Genomic DNA, 17357 nt, shown 5'->3' on the forward strand with positions numbered 1-17357 from the left:
GAATTATTGCTGAATGAAAATGTAGTGTATTTTATTGAAAAGTGACTGATTCTTCTTACAAACGTGAGACCCATTTAATTACCAGAAAATTTGGCAAAATTATACGTTTTAAAAAACTAATATCCATATATTTACAAAAAAACCCTCCAAGGAAGCGGAAATTGAGAAGGTAATATTTTATTCTGCAAAATAATAGAATAAGTTTTTTCTAAACCGGTCGCTCTCGGCAGACAATGGGTGTATTTCTGCCCCTCTTAGTGTATTTCTGCTCTGGAAAAGCGCCTCATAAAAAACCATTTGCCGTTCGGAGTCGGCTTAAAAGTGTAGGTCCCTGTATTTGTAGAACACATCAAGACACCCGCCACAAAAAAGATGGGGAGCTCGGCCAAACATCTAATAGAGGTGTAAGCGCCAATTATTTATTTGTTTATATTTTTTCAAATTTTCACTTTTTGGCTGATTTCGTAACTGCCGCACAAGTATTCTCAAATTGCAGCCATTACTATACCAAAATACCAAAAATTTGGGAAGACAATCAAAAAAATAGAGATTGATCAATGTAGAGGTATCAGACTTTAAATTGGAATAAAACAACCTAAATTCAAACTGATTAGCCTATTTCATTATATTTTTGAAGAACCATTCATGATAATCGCTTTCAAAGTTGGCCGCAACTGCGTCGTAATTCGGTCATCCTTAAACACCAATTTTGAATAACTCGCTGGAGGACTTCGATCGGTATTTCGTGAATAACTTTAGTAATGTTGGCTTCCAATGTCTCAATCAAAGTTGGTTAACCCACAGAGACGAGAGATAAATTGCTCACCGAAATGACTACGCAGTAAATTCATTGGTTCACGGGCTGTAAGGCACGTAGCGCCGATTTGTTGGAACCAAATGTTGTAGAGATCACGGGCTTCAATTTCCGGCATCACAAAGTTGCTAATCATGGCGCGATAGCGTTCGACATTCACTGTTACATTGGCGCCAGTCTCGTCTTTGAAGAAATATGGGCCGATAATTCCTCCAGCCCAAAGACCGCACCAAACGTTTTTTTTTCAATGGATATAATCGCTGTTCTTGAATGGTTTCGGCTTGTTCCTCAACCCAAATGCGGGAATTTTGCTTATTAAGCCGAAAATGAACCTCATCGCTGAACATCAAAAGATGGCCTAAGCGAGCGATGAACATTTTTCACAGACCGTCGATTTTCGTAATACGATTTGTACGATTTGTAAACGTTGCTTAGGCATAGGTCTTTCCAAGATGAAATGTCAATGAATACTGAAAACAAAAACAAATAAAAATACATATTACGTACTGTTATTGCAAGTGTCATAACCCAAAAAAAAAACATTTCTGATAAGACTGTAGAAATGACTACAAGCTCTTCTTTTATGCTGTATGAAAAATGCATGGCGATATCAATTATATTCCATTTATGATATTTTGTTTATTGGGTTACGACACTCTTGCAGCAAATGAGCGGCATTAAATTTCTTTTTAAATGCCCGATTAATGGTAATGGTATTGGGTCCCGAACATCCGTTGATAGGAAACAAATTCAATGCATCAATAAAACTAATTCGGCACATTAACGGCATAGAACCTCAATTATGCCTCATCGAAAATTTGGACCATCGGACGGAGGTGTGCCGCCATTTGGCCGATATTTTATTCCATACGTAATTGAGCCATACCAATATTATCATAATAAAGAGAAATGACAATAATTTCTTAAAAAAATTGTATTTTATTCAAAATCAACACCGGCCCTTTAAACTTAACCACACTTTATAAGAAGTATTTCTTGGTGAACAAAATTCGTGTTTGCTTCGAATAAAAAATACTTCTACATTTATTATCAGTATTATCAATAGTTTTGATAAGAGAGGTTTTCAATTTCTATCAGTCTATTAACTGAGATTTAATTTAGTGAACAAACACGCCTAGATAAATGAAATTCAACACCTTTATGGCAGGTTTGTCTGAGTCTAGTGAAGTCTAGCCTCTTATAGCTGAGATAATCATTTTAAATATGATAGTTCTATCGCTGAACCCAAACCTTTCTTTAACACCGACTTTATCAAAATTAGTTAAGCATAGCACTTTTAAAGAAAATGAATCGAATTGATAACCTCCCTTTTTGTGGAGAGCTTGCGCTTATCGTTATCTATGACACATTTTGGCAGTAAACAATTACAGCTCGAACACACCGTGTTTAATCTTTATCTCATGGATTTGTAGAATTAACACTTTGTAAATACATTTAAGTGAGTACAGTTCTTCGATTCGGCAAGAAGAGAGGTTCGTATTGTACTTATTTTGGCGAGAGTTGTGTTGTCTTAAGTGCGCTCACCTCTCCATAATGAATAATGATCACGAATAGTCGCCCGATGTTTCAAGAGAGTGGTGTCAAAGTGGTGCGTAATGGATGCAGTAGGGAGCAGTTGTCAGAGCATATAATGCAGGTATGCAATTGCATTCTATAACAAGTCAACTTAACATTTATATATAACAAAACTATGTAGATATGTAGATATAGTACTTAATGTGTAAGCTTTGAGGTTAATTATATTATTAAATTAATTTTATTCTCATTACAAGGCTCATTTATACTCAAAAATTTATCAATTTCAACTGACATAAAAATGTCTCTGCCGCGAAAGGGGTGCGAACTTCGCTTGCGCTGTAAACGCGATATATGGACCATTTACCGTTCGTAGGTGGCATAAAACCATACTCCATTTATGGAAAACATCAAAACGCACGCCATAAATAGCAGGAGGAGCTCGGTCAAACACACGGAAAGGGTGTAAGCGCCAATTATAATAAAGTATAAAGCTGTTTTAGAAAAAGAATGTCTTCATCAAACACCAGCAACCGCCTGGAAAATTTAGAAAATTAATGCTTAAACGTATAATTTGTCCAAGCAATGAACGTTCACCGCCACAAATAGGCCAAACCCCCAGAAAGTGTGTACGCGTCAATTATACCAAATATACTTATGCATATATGTATGAAGCTGTTTTAGAAGAAGAACGTTTGCATCAAACACCAGCGACCGCCTGGTGAAACTTTCTCTTTTAAATGAACGAATTGTTGTAAAATTTGGAAAATTGCTGCTAAAACTTATAATTTATCGAAGCAATGATCGTTCACCACGTCTACGTGTTTTTCAGTAGTTTAAGATAATGATTTTTTTTAATTCATTGGATTGTGTACTTCCATCAGCTTCTTTGCAGAAGTCCGTGAAATATTAGGACAAAATCGAAATTTATTTTATCTGGGAATTAGTTGCTATCCCATTTCAATAGTTTTCCTACGAATTGCATAATGAAACAATATACAAAGTTCTCCAAAGTTTTGTTAAAAAATATATATTATATATACATATATATATTTATGTTCCTTTGTCTGATTAATGTTTCATGCAAAAATAGGAAGTTAAAAGCACCTGCTATGTACTAGTACCGTCTCTATATTCTCTAGTTCCGAACTAGTTTGTAAGCAGCCAAATTTTCTGCAGGGCTCAAAATGGTTGCAAACTCACATTTTCTTGTCAGTCTGCGAAGATACGTTGAGTTCAGATTCAGACCGTATTTGACATTCTCGCAAGTTGGTTGTGTTAAAATTTACGCTTCGTAACTGAATTTTCTAATCAAATTTGATTGCATTCAACTGAAAGTTGTGCGCGATAAAGAGTTCATAAAACGCTTTATTTTCAAAGTCTCAATAGTTATTCATATATATTTAGCATAAAAAACGGCGTGCATCTCGATTACTGATAATAATTTTATGCCACGTAAATAAACAATAACACCTAGAGAGAGAGTGCACAATCGAAAAGGTCACAGCAAATTTGTTTTCTTGCATTATGGCATTAAACGGAAATGGGTTAAGTGTCCCGGTTGAGAAGGAATCACCACTAATATTCTACGTAAATGGAAAAAAGGTTTGTAAATTCATTTAAACGCATCTTAGTACTGTACACCTAGAAAAACAGGAGAGTAACTACATACATATGTAGTGGGCAGGCAATGTGTGTTAGCAGAATTTACAGGCAAAGTAATTGGTGTAATATGGGTCATATTTTTTAACCCAAGCAGAGAGAATTAAAAAAAACCTGTTCCATTATGTTTGCTGTGTATACATATATGTGTATGAATGTATATCTTATGATGTTCAATTTTGAATTCCAGCCAAAGAATATTGAACAGGTAGTAACATAGTTAGCAATAGAGTAAAAGAGCAATTGCATGTTTTTTGTTGCTGATTTTGATCACTGCGAACATGTGCTGTGAAAAAATGTAAACAAAGTGTGATATACCACTCTTACAAAGTGAGCACTGATAGTTCAACCAAAAACAAGTTGATAAGAAACTCTCCCTCTCCGTCTCTCTCCATCACTCTTATTTTTATGCCGAGCGCATAATCTGACCTCATTTTTGCGCCGGCAACACGGTACTCGTATTAGCTATTTGCAAAGTGCACTGACTTTCAATAGAATTATTGTAATTGCAAACGTAATCTTTTGCGCGTTTCGCTTTATCAGAAAATCAACAAACCTCCCTTGACGCTCTCATGAAACTCAGAGTGAGTTGCTTAATAAATCAGAGTGTTTATATAGCTTTATAAAGGTATTCATTTATAAAGATTAGTAAGTTCATAATGACACGCCCTCAAATGAATTGTCTCTAATTGGCTGACTAGGCAAAATAGAGTATAAACTTACCAAAATAGTTATTGGGATAAACAAGCTTTCTGGGCTCATTATAAAATTGGTTATCTTTGCTTCTGTAAAATTTGTTGTAGATTATTCTCCTATTGAAATTATTGGTTTATTGATACAGGAATTATTAATATACTCGAAATTTTAATTAATTGATACGCCTTGAGTGATAATTTGAGAGTTAAACGGCCCCCAAAGGAGTGATAGCTTTTCGACCTACAATTCAGTTGCATACACTTGCGTATTTACTTATATAATAAACAAATAACAACATTTTAATCATTTTTGACGCATCTACAAGGTGACGCAAAATTAGTCAGCCTATCGGAAGATTTATACCCTTTGCAAATGTCGGCATACGTCCACCAAATGTGACGAAGCTGCAATATACAAACATACAAGAAATAGTCCGCGTAAAAGTCAAAATAAAGAATTCTTTCCCTCAAAATATATAAGTTTTTTTCTTTAGTAAAAAAGTTAACCACAAACAAAATTGAAAGATCAATTTTGCAGCACCTTGCACTACTATTATCAGTTTATGGAACGGATCAAAAACATTTATTACTGATAAAAAAGAGTACACACGTACGCAAATATCTCATAAAGATAGTATAAGTAAATTTAACACTGCTGGAGGCACTCACTATAAACGTTCTAGGAAAAAGTATACAATTACTGTCTATATTGGATGTACAACGGAGTGGTTCTGCCAATTTTAATGTAAGAAGGGCTATACCATCACTAAACTGGGGAGAGTGCAAAGGACTGCATGCATTGGCATCACCGGACCATATAGAACTTGCCCCAGTACTGTCCTAAAAGACGTTTTGCACTTACTTCCCATCAACTTCTACGTTATTTCCATCGCTGCTCAAAGTGCAATGAGGTTAAAGGAGGTTGGCTTCTGGCGGCAATCTCTCAAGGGACATAGTTGTGTTTTTGGGCAGTTAACACAGTATTTCTCCGAAGTTCGGACAGATCCCTCTATCCGAAAACTGGAGTTTGAGGGTCGTGCCAGAGAAATCCTTCCAAATAGGCATGATTAAAACGAGGGGGACATCTGTACCGAATCTGGTACCCCTGTGTTCATTGACGGGAGTTGTGGCAGGGGTTTCCTCTACATCAGCCAATTTATTTATCATATTTCCTTAAAATTGCCGAATATTGCTAGTGTTTTTCAGGCAGAAGTCTTTGCGTTCTTGCAGACATGCAAAATGCTTACGGAATGTGGGAACGAGAGAGATACTAACATTTTTCCCGATACCCAAGCCGCGATCAAGGCTCTGACGACGCCATGGTACAAACCCAAATTAGTCAACTCCTGTAAGGAGGAGATCAAATCTCTTGGGTGTACAGGTAACATTTCCCTGATCTGGGTTCCGGGGCATAGCCACTTAGAGGGAAATGAAATTTCTGATGAGCTTGCAATTTTCGAAAATCCTGTGGCACCAGTACAATATACTGAGTACTCAGAAAGTCCTGGGGACTCCACGCCATCCAATTTCCAATCTCGCTCATTGGACGATCGGGTTTGGCAGCAGGCCGATTGAGGTCATTGGGTGCTCCTTTCTTCGACAACCTGTAGGGGTGGACCAACTTAAATCCCATCAATCTTCCCCATTACATTAACAGCTCTGGCTGGCTGTAGATATCTGCCTGTTGGACAACTCATAAAGTTTTCAAAATGGTACTGCTATTTGGGGCGTGCCATTGCCAAGTATTATTCACAAATGAAGTCTTCATATACTCGGACAGTCAAACAGCAATAAAAGTGCTATAATCTAAAACACACTCATCAAAAACAGTCATATAATGTTTTAAATTTCTAAATCACGTATCTAAATACTACAAAATACATCTTATTTGGGTGCCAGGCCACATGAATATAGCAGGGAACTGCAAGGCAGAAGGACTTGCTCGAACCGGTACAACGCTCGACCTCCAAGTGGATAAGGCGCTGATACACATGCCTATAGCCCCACTGATAGATAGGGAAATCATCAATAAGGTAAATACAAGTTGGCAAAACCTCTCAACAAACGAACTAAGCAGACAGACATGGCCGAAATGGAACAGCAGTCGATCAAAAAGCTTGTTAAAATTTACCAGAGAAGCTATAAGACAAATGAGAGGAGTATTAACTGATAGGCAGCCAAGCTAGAAGGTTAGGACTCCCGTACTTCGATTTCTGCAGAAGCTGTCTTAATCCAGAAAAAGAGGAAACAGTCAGACACCTTTTATGTGAGTGTGAATGCTTAGCGACAAGGAGGCTCCGCACTTTTACATGGAATTTTTAATTGATGTAGCGGGCATAGCGCATCTAAAACTAACGAAGCTTTGCTCGTTTATTAAAGCAACCGGATGGTTTGAAAAGGAATCCATAGGGTAAGGATAAGTTCCAGTGGTATCGCAATGGACCTACGAAAGGTCTAAGTGTGTCATTGCGACAGCCACCCCACTTACCTACCTACCTAAGTATATAAATATGTGTGTATATTTTTGTTTTATGTATGTTAGGTGTTAAACAGAAGCTGCCAGAGAAACCTGGGAAGGAAACATGCATCTTCATATTATTAATTTAACATTTAGTTTAAGAACATAGGGGGAAAAACTTCAAGTTAATAGTTTTGTGTCAAACTACAGCTCTGTAGGAGAAAAAAACCTTTGAGGAATGTAAAACTATATACTTACCTAAGGTCTACTAAGATATTACTAGTTTCAAAAATTTGACAATAGACGTTTAATTGTAGTCCTTTGTATGCCAAAGAAACTCTATTGTTCGTAAAAGTATAGTGCAACCATAAATGGACAATTTTTTTTTCAAATATCCTTTGTTCCACATTACCTTAATAAATAAATTCTTTTTCGTGTCTTTTGTATAGATTATCGATTCTACACCTGATCCAGAATGCACCCTTCTGACATATTTGCGCGAAAAGTTACATCTTTGCGGTACGAAATTGGGATGTGGAGAAGGCGGTTGTGGCGCTTGCACAGTTATGATTTCACGCGTTGATCGCTCCACTAACAAAATCAAACATTTAGCTGTGAACGCCTGCCTGGTGCCAGTATGCGCCATGCATGGTTGTGCAGTCACCACCATTGAGGGTATAGGCAGCACTCGCACTCGTCTTCATCCGGTTCAGGAACGTCTGGCAAAAGCGCATGGAAGCCAATGCGGTTTTTGTACACCTGGCATCGTCATGTCCATGTATGCTTTACTTCGCAGCATGCCAGTGCCATCGATGAAAGACCTAGAAGTCGCTTTTCAAGGTAACCTTTGCCGTTGTACGGGTTACCGTCCAATTTTGGAGGGTTACAAGACCTTCACCAAAGAATTCAGCTGTGCCATGGGTGATAAGTGCTGCAAGGTAAATGGTTATAACAACTCTAATGGAACCGATTCAGAAAAAAACGAGAATGGTGAATTGTTTAAACGAAGCGAGTTTTTGCCTTTTGATCCTAGTCAAGAACCTATTTTTCCACCCGAACTGTATTTGAATCCACAATTCGACGCTCAGAATTTATTATTTAAGGGCCCACGATCCACGTGGTATCGTCCGGTGGAACTGTTAGACTTACTTAAACTAAAATCTGAAAATCCTCATGGTAAAATCATTGTTGGCAACACAGAAGTTGGTGTTGAAATGAAATTTAAGCAGTTTCTATATCCAGTGCACATTAACCCCATTAAAGTTCCAGAATTAAATGAGATTACCGAATTCGAGGATAGTATTTTGTTCGGATCTGCCGTCACCTTGATGAACATTGAGGAGCATTTACGGGATAGAATAGCGAAATTACCTGAGCACGAAACACGTTTCTTCCGATGCGCCGTGAAAATGTTGCACTACTTTGCAGGCAAGCAAATTCGCAATGTAGCTTCATTGGGTGGTAATATTATGACCGGAAGCCCTATTTCCGATATGAATCCCATATTAACCGCAGCTTGCGCCAAACTTAAAGTGTGCAATTTAGTATGTGGGAAAATACAAACTCGGGAAGTGCATATGGGGCCGGGCTTCTTTACTGGATACCGTAAAAATACAATTCTACCCCATGAAGTCTTGGTGGGCATTCACTTTCCCAAGAGCTCGAAATACCAATACTTCGTGGCGTACAAACAAGCTCGTAGAAGAGACGACGATATTGCAATTGTAAATGCAGCCGTAAACGTGACATTCGAACCGAAAAGCAATATCGTTGAACAAATTTATATGGCATTTGGTGGCATGTCACCTATAACGGTAATGGCTCCAAAAACATCAGAGATCATGGCCAAGCAAAAATGGAATCGAGTATTGATTGAGCGAGTCGCTGAAAGTTTGTGCGCTGAACTGCCACTGGCACCTTCAGCACCAGGGGGAATGATCGCCTATCGACGCTCATTGGTAGTTAGTCTATTCTTCAAAGCCTATTTGGCCATTAGCCAAGAATTAATAAAAGCTGAACTACTTGAAAGCGATGTGCTACCAAAAAGAGAGCTGAGCGGTGCTGACACTTTTCATACACCAATTTTAAAAAGCACACAAGTCTTTGAAGTAGTACGTGGCGAGCAATCAATGTGTGATCCCATTGGAAGACCAAAAGTGCATGCCTCTGCTCTCAAGCAAGCAACCGGTGAGGCAATTTACTGCGATGACATTCCACGTCACGAAAACGAGCTATATCTCGCGCTCGTGCTTAGTACCAAAGCACATGCGAATATCATATCCATTGATGCCTCAGCAGCCCTGAAACAAGAAGGTGTGCATGCCTTCTACTCCAGCAAAGATTTAAGTCAACACGAGAATGAAGTAGGTTCCGTTTTTCACGATGAAGAAGTGTTTGCCTCAAGTAAAGTGCACTGTCAGGGGCAGGTGGTTGGTGCCATTGTTGCTGATACTCAAACCTTGGCCCAACGTGCCGCTCGCTTAGTGCACATTAAATATGAAGAAATATCGCCAGTAATAGTCACAATTGAGCAAGCTATCGAACATAAATCGTACTTTCCGAATTATCCAATATTCATTGAGAAGGGTGATATAGATGAAGCGTTTAAGGTAGCTGAACACGTCTATGAAGGTAGCTGTCGTATGGGTGGTCAAGAGCATTTCTATCTGGAAACACACGCTTGCGTGGCTACACCTCGAGACAGTGATGAAATCGAATTATTTTGCTCCACTCAAAATCTAACCGAGGTACAAAAATTAGTGGCGCACGTGTTGTCACTGCCGAGTCATAGAATTGTATGCCGAGCGAAACGTTTGGGTGGAGGATTTGGCGGCAAAGAGTCGCGCGCGATTATTTTGGCACTTCCAGTCGCATTAGCTGCTTACCGGCTTAGAAGACCAGTGCGCTGTATGCTAGATCGGGATGAAGATATGATGACAACAGGCACACGGCATCCCTTCCTCTTTAAATACAAAGTAGGTTTTACTAGCGAGGGATTGATAACGGCATGTTACATTGAATGTTATAATAATGCCGGTTGTTCAATGGATCTCTCATTTTCGGTAAGGATGTCGTTTTGTTTTGGACATTATGACAACTAAACAGTTCTTCCTTCTACATATGTCTGTATATTTTCAGGTCCTAGAACGTGCTATGAATCATTTCGAAAACTGCTACATCATTCCAAATGTCAAAGTGGTTGGTTGGGTTTGCAAAACGAATTTGCCATCCAATACTGCATTTAGAGGTTTCGGAGGGCCTCAGGGCATGTTTGCAGGAGAGCATATAATAAGAGATGTGGCACGCATAACGGGAAAAGATTATTTAGATGTAATGCAAATGAATTTTTATAAAACTGGTGATTTCACCCACTACAATCAGCAATTGGAAGAATTTCATATTGAAAGGTAAAATAGTTAAAATAATATCTCTGCTTACTTAATTGTATTCTATTTTAAAGGTGTTTTAAAGATTGTCTAGAACAGTCGAAATTCCACCAGAAACGACGCGAAATTCAAGAATTCAACAAAAATAACCGTTGGAGAAAGCGCAGTATTTCGCTTGTTCCCACAAAGTACGGCATTGCATTTGGTGCATACCATTTAAACCAAGCCGGAGCTCTGGTTAATATTTATAGTGATGGTTCGGTATTACTCTCTCATGGTGGTGTCGAGATAGGTCAAGGTCTTCACACCAAAATGATTCAATGTTGTGCTCGTGCATTAGGTATTCCAACGGAGCTCATACATATATGCGAAACAGCCACCGATAAGGTGCCAAATACATCACCCACAGCAGCTAGTGTGGGTTCTGATTTGAATGGCATGGCTGTGTTGAACGCTTGTGAGAAATTAAACCGGCGCTTAAAGCCCATAAAAGAGGCCAATCCAAATGATAAGTGGAGGGATTGGATCAACAAAGCATATTTTGCACGAATCAGTCTTTCTGCGAGTGGTTTTTACAAAATGCCCGATGTTGGTGATGACCCAGCTTTAAATCCAAATGCGCGTACTTACAACTACTTCACAAGTGGTGTGGGTGCATCAGTAGTTGAAATCGATTGTTTAACCGGTGATCATCAGGTTTTGAGCACCGACATTGTGATGGATTTAGGATCTAGCTTAAATCCAGCAATTGATATTGGTCAAATTGAAGGAGCATTTATGCAAGGTTACGGTTTATTTGTGTTGGAAGAGCTAATTTATTCCCCGCAAGGTGCACTCTTTTCGCGAGGACCGGGAATGTATAAACTACCAGGGTTTGCTGATATACCGGGAGAGTTCAATGTAAGCCTTTTGACCGGTGCACCTAATCCAAGAGCTGTTTATTCCTCAAAGGTGTGTTAGATTCTCACGGCCGTAGAAAAGGGCTAAAGTATTTGGGGTAATGCGTACATAAGTATAGTGCAACATTTCTCATTTTCATGTCTCCCCACTTAGGCCGTTGGAGAGCCACCATTATTTATTGGTAGCACCGCCTTCTTTGCTATTAAGGAAGCAATAGCTGCTGCTCGTGCAGAACGCGGGTTGAGCGTTAACTTCAAACTGGATGCCCCAGCAACAGCTGCACGGATCCGTATGGCATGTGAAGACGAATTTACAGAATTGGTAAGATGTAAAGTTTTTAATAATAGGAATATTTCACTTATTTTTCTCTGTCTCTCCAAATTTTTGGTAAATTATAGATTGATCAACCGTCGGCAGGTACTTTTACTCCATGGAATGTTGTGCCATAAATATAACGGCACTTGAATTTACTCCTTAATTTAATTCTAAATGGTCAATTTTTTAAATAACCATGTATATATGTATGTATGTTCAAAGCTAAATACTGTAAAATGCGCACATAAATATGTAAATAGGTGCACTTCGTGTCTAATGTCCTTTTAGATCGTAGATATTGTGGACCAAGTGAATTAGAATAAACCACTTTGGACTGACTTTATAAAACGATTGTTTCTAGTTAAGAATGACCTATGCAATTTTGTTATCCATTTCCAGTATCCTGGTATCTTCAGCATAAATCAGATGTCGATAGCAAAATAGGAATGAATCCGTTAGCTAGCGCTAAAGTTAAGATTTTTGGAAAACTCGCATTTATAATTTGATACAAATCATATGGAAAGATTTGGACCAAATAATGCGAGGAAAAGAATATTTTGCATAAGCGATTAGGAATAGTTATAGTACCACTAAGCGTCGTGGAAGACTAAGGCCCCTATTATGAGTTGCATTCGATCTTCGGTATTCGTTGGTTGTCGAAGATCGAAAATCGAATGTCAATTTGGTATTATGAGCGGTGCAACCCTGTCGAAATTTTCGTTGAATACCGAATTTAGAGTCGAATGCCATTTTGCTTTCGATTGTGGAGCGTACTGTGGGAAAACTTGTTAAAATGTAAGTTGTTTGCGATTATTTATTGTTTTATAGTAACCAAATAATAAATATATACTAATTTTGTTAATTTTATGCAGGTCGAAAGTCGTGAGTACCAAACAGCAATTAGAAAGGCTAGTTGCATTAATGGAAGAGAATCCACAATTTGCAAAAGGGATTTGCAGCACAAATGAATTAATGTTTTTTATTAAAGAAATGAGATTGATTTTGAACTAAATAGCAAATTGAAATACGTAGAGGAACTGAAATACATATTTTTTTCGAATGACGAATAACTGAATAAAGAAAATTTATAACAAAAATAAAACAGTAACTGTGGCATAAAGGTTTCTATTTAATACTTTTTAGATTTTTTTATAATATTCTAAGAATTTCATTTCTTATGTGTTCTGCTTCTCCGTTATTTATCTCCACTTCAATATCTTCAGCATCATCGTTGAGGGTCTCGTCGGATAACTCTTCATCCGGAAGTTGAACATTATAAAACAAGCAAATGTTGTGCAAAGCTGCACACACTTTAATAATTTGTGTTGCTTTTTTTGGAGAATAGTGAAGAGCTCTTGCCTGCAACAAACATCTAAATCGATTTTTCAGGACTCCAATTGTTCTCTCAATTATACTTCTCGCTTTGGCATGTTGTTTGTTGTAGGTCCTTTGTGGAGACCCTTCCTCAGAGTTTCTGAACGGCGTCATTAAATAAGGTTTTAGAGCGTATCCAGCATCACCTGAGACAGACAAAAATTATTAAAAACGGAGTTTCAATTGGTGTTTATTACATACCGGGGAGCCAGGTATTGCGACGGCCATTGAGATGTTGCTCCTCTAAATGCAATTTCAATGGCGACATGTTGAAAGCCATGGAGTCATGAGTAGCTCCTAGATTTTTCGCATTTATATAGGTTATTTTCATTGTATGATCACAAACCTAAAATTTACATTATTCGCATTTAGAATTTATGACTCATATTTAAATATATACAAATGTCTACTTACAATCATAGCATTAATGCTGTAGAATCCCTTCCTGTTGTAATACAAATGCTGAACTTCTTTCCTGGGAGCGACAATTTTAACATGCGTGCCATCAACACAGCCAATTATTCCTGGAATCCGGTATTTGCTATAAAAATGTGCTTTTCTTTGTTGCAGATCAGCCTCTGTGCTACTAAATTTTACCCATCTTTGGCAAATTAATTTTCCAGGACATCTATTATTTCTGATAGCACAACAGACACAGTGGGTTGAGCAAGTCCTATCATACCTTCGTTACCAATACTCAATTGGTACGATCCCTGAGCACAAAATCGCAGAACTGTGGCTAGCTTTAAAATATTAGGAATCGATTTGGCTCGGGTGCACTGCTGCAACTGGTTTTCTGTAGTGGACAGTAGGTTCACAAACGCCTCTTTAGATAATCTAAAGTTCTTTAAAAATCTGTAAGAAAATTTCTGTAATATTAAGTACGTCAACACATTTTGAAAATTCTGAACTTACTCAGTGGAAGCCATTTCTAGGGGGTTGGATGCGTCCCTCAACTGTTTTCTACTTCTAGCTAGTTCCACTAATCTTTCATCGTCCGATGAATCGTCGAACCACAACTCCGTTGTACTCATTTTCACATAAATTACTTTTTTTAACTTTTAAAAATAATGTTAGCAAAGAATTTCAACACAATCGGTTTTTCTTTTATTTTGATTTGCTGTATCAGCTGAGAAAAAATTATCTATTGTAAATGCGTCGAGCGATCGAAATTCACAATAGTCCTATTCTTCAACGAATGAGCACCATAATACCAAATGAAAATTCGTTCGATCAGCACTTTCGACTACAGTCGAAGATCGAATGTTGCTCATAATAGGGGCCTAAGTATCGATGAGCGTGACCCACTAATATGTAAGCGTGAAATTCAATACCTGCCTTGAGTTTTATAAGAGAATAATCTGGTTAAGCATGAATCTCTGGTACTATTGAGTTGCCATGTACATATGTATGTGCACGTCTGCTAGCACCTCGCCAAAATCTCCATAGGCAGAATCACGGTGGTGGCTCACTAAATATATGGACAGCTTTCGTATGTGCTGGAAAGTTCCCAACGCGCCCCATATCCACGAGAACCAATGCAGAAATGTACATATATACATATGTATGCTCAGCTGTCACATGAAATACCAAATGAATTTGCTGGGAACCTTGAAATTTTCAAAAAGAGAACACCCCAATATAAAAGGGGTTTTTCGAAACGGATGTATGTATGTATACAATGTAAAATCATCGTATCAATACTGCATAAGTACCGTAAACATATATCATATATAAGTAAAAATATTGATACTTTGTAAAGGTATGCCTTGCAACCCTGTTGACGTTTTGAAAATTTTTATTTACTTTAAGGGATTGTATACAGTTAGAATTTTCAAAAAATCGTTTTTTTTTATTTTAGTTTCTTAATGTACATATATTTAAGAATACACACAGAAATTTAATATCGTTCCGTTTCCGGTGAATATTTTCGTAGTTACACGCAAATTTGAAAAGGCGTTTTAGAGTGCTTGAAAGTACAAGGCCGTACTTTAAACGCGTTTTTCTCAAAATGGTCTTTTCAAAGTCGGTGACCAACATTTTGTCGAAAACGGCTAGTCTCAAATTTTACCGATTAGTCTCAAATTTTAACACGAGCTTCTCAAATATATTTCTTAGTAATTAATCGAAGATTTTTTCTCACCGATAAATTTTTTTTTATAAACAATTTAAGGCCAAAATTTTGATCAAAAATCTATGTTTTTTTTTTAGAAACCGCCATTTTGTCAAAAAAATATATTTTGCTTATTTATTTATTTATTATTAAAGTCAAACATACAACCATGGATTATTTTTACAATAATTGGCCGTAAGAATAGTTTACATAACTAAATCGTAGATAAAAGGATTAACAGTAAAATCAAAATTAAAATTACAGCTGTTGGTAGCGAAGCAATTTACGTTTGAAGCACGAGCTTTCTTTTTATACGTTTAATTTTGTGACAACGGACAGAGAACACAAAGTATTGATGTTTAGTCACCAAACAACTGTATTTCATCGGGACTTAATTAAATGAACGGCAGGACTTTGAAAACATAACTCGATCTTTGAGGTATCTGGGCTCCTGAGTGTTTATGATCTTTTGGAATAAAACTAAACATTTAAACCTAAGCAAATCGTAAAAAGATACGGAAGCAATGTGTTTCGCAAAAACAGAAATGTGGCCATAACGTTTTTTACAAGGAGTATATAACTCACAACCATACAGTGACGTTGGTAACAAATACAATTTAGCTAGTAGCGGTCGAATATTTACTGGTGTAAAATGTTGAATTGCCCATAAATTTCGAAGCATACCATAAACTTTGCCTATGGCAATAAAGATGTGGTTGCTTCATGTCAAAGTTGTATTAAATGTAACCCCTAAATTTTTAACAATGTCCACATATTTAATCACAGTGTCATTTAGTTTGACTTCTGTATAGCCAACTTGAGATATTTTTTGTAAAGGGTGGTTAAATTTCAAGGGGCGATGTTGAATGTGAACCACACCTAAACGTCAAGTTTTTTTCTGCATTTCGTTTGACATTTTTCAATTTCAGACTTACTGAATTTGAACCATGGAAAGATACATGATCGAGCAACGCGTTAAAGTTATTCAGGCTTATTATGAAAACGGGCGTTCAAATCAAAATGCATATCGCGCACTTCGTGAAAAAAATCATGTTCAGTGATGAAGCACATTTTCACCTCAATGGATTCGTCAATAAGCAGAATTACCGCATTTGGGCGAACGATAATCCAAGAGTGATTGGACCAATGCACCCATAAAGAATGACTGTTTGGTGAGGTTTATGGGCCGGCGGCATCATTGGGCCGTATTTTTTCCAAAATGTGGCCAGTCAGGCAGTTACTGTGAATAGTGTTCGCTATCGTGAGATGATAACGAACTTTTTATGGCCCGAATTGGAAAATATGGATGTGGACGATATGTGGTTTCAACAGGACGGTGCCACTTGTCACACAGCTAACGAAACAATGGCTCTTTTGCGCGAAAAATTTGATGGCCGAATAATCTCACGTCGCGGCGATGTCAATTGGCCGCCAAGATCATGTGATTTGACACCGTTGGACTTCTTTCTTTGGTGTTATTTGAAAGAAATGGTGTTCGTCGATAAGCCAGAAACAATTAAAGAGCTAAAGGATGAGATGATTCGGCACATTAACGGCATAGAACCTCAATTATGCCTCAGCGTCATCGAAAATTTGGACCATCGGATGGAGGTGTGCCGCCGAGGCCGCGGCGGTCATTTGGCCGGTATTTTGTTTCATACGTAATTGAGCCACACCAATATTATCATAATAAAGAAAAATGACAATAATTTCCTAAAAAAATTGCATTTCATTCAAAATCAACACCGGCCCTTGAAACCTAACCACCCTTTATATAACGATACATTGGGACTTATCAGGATTAAGAACTAATCCGTTGTCAGAAGCCCACTTGCTTGTGAGTCTCAAGTCAAAATTCAAATTACTGATGCAAATATCAATACAGCTAATGGGACAACTAACATATAATTGAACGTCATCGGCATATATGTACATGGACATCACTATATTAGTTTCACACTAAACAAATCATTAATGCACAAGACAAATAAAAGAGGGCCAAGGAGCCTTGAGGTATACCTCTGGTTACAGGTAGCAAGTTGGATGTGGTATTATCACCACATACTGCTTCTAATCGGTCACTAAAATATGTTTCCATAAGAGT

The 17357-nt window shown here is 37.6% G+C and overlaps 2 protein-coding genes across 3 annotated transcripts; one reads left to right on the top strand and one right to left on the bottom strand.

Moving 5' to 3' along the window:
• Positions 1-3613: 3613 nt before the first annotated feature.
• LOC128855376 (xanthine dehydrogenase) lies at positions 3614-12114 on the top strand. The gene is made up of 6 exons (XM_054090230.1): positions 3614-3955; positions 7615-10227; positions 10304-10572; positions 10626-11502; positions 11605-11772; positions 11850-12114. Exons 1-6 carry the CDS (start codon positions 3878-3880, stop codon positions 11898-11900), a joined length of 4056 nt encoding a protein of 1351 aa, XP_053946205.1. The 5' UTR covers positions 3614-3877; the 3' UTR covers positions 11901-12114.
• A 62-nt stretch (positions 12115-12176) lies between these two features.
• On the bottom strand, positions 12177-14424 carry LOC128855379 (putative nuclease HARBI1). 2 transcript variants are annotated; one of them, XM_054090235.1, is made up of 5 exons: positions 14056-14424; positions 13555-13995; positions 13342-13486; positions 13182-13286; positions 12177-13138 (listed from the first exon to the last, which is right to left on the bottom strand). In XM_054090235.1, exons 2-5 carry the CDS (start codon positions 13558-13560, stop codon positions 12966-12968), a joined length of 429 nt encoding a protein of 142 aa, XP_053946210.1. In that variant the 5' UTR covers positions 13561-13995; positions 14056-14424; the 3' UTR covers positions 12177-12965. The 2 variants fall into 2 exon arrangements, with proteins under 2 accessions (XP_053946210.1, XP_053946209.1); XM_054090234.1 differs by having other exon boundaries at positions 12177-13286.
• Positions 14425-17357: the final 2933 nt, after the last annotated feature.

This window comes from Anastrepha ludens, chromosome 2, assembly GCF_028408465.1.
Source record: "Anastrepha ludens isolate Willacy chromosome 2, idAnaLude1.1, whole genome shotgun sequence".
In the NCBI taxonomy this organism is placed as follows: Eukaryota; Metazoa; Arthropoda; class Insecta; order Diptera; family Tephritidae; genus Anastrepha; species Anastrepha ludens.

Excerpts from the sequence above, each read along its gene's own strand:
- LOC128855376 (XM_054090230.1), top strand. The coding sequence starts at position 3,878 with ATGGCATTAAACGGAAATGGGTTAAGTGTCCCGGTTGAGAAGGAATCA. Across the intron at positions 3,956-7,614 it reads TCTACGTAAATGGAAAAAAG|ATTATCGATTCTACACCTGA; the intron begins GTTTGTAAATTC and ends TCTTTTGTATAG. Across the intron at positions 10,228-10,303 it reads CAATGGATCTCTCATTTTCG|GTCCTAGAACGTGCTATGAA; the intron begins GTAAGGATGTCG and ends GTATATTTTCAG.
- LOC128855379 (XM_054090234.1), bottom strand. Across the intron at positions 13,287-13,341 it reads TCGCAATACCTGGCTCCCCG|GTGATGCTGGATACGCTCTA; the intron begins GTATGTAATAAA and ends TGTCTGTCTCAG.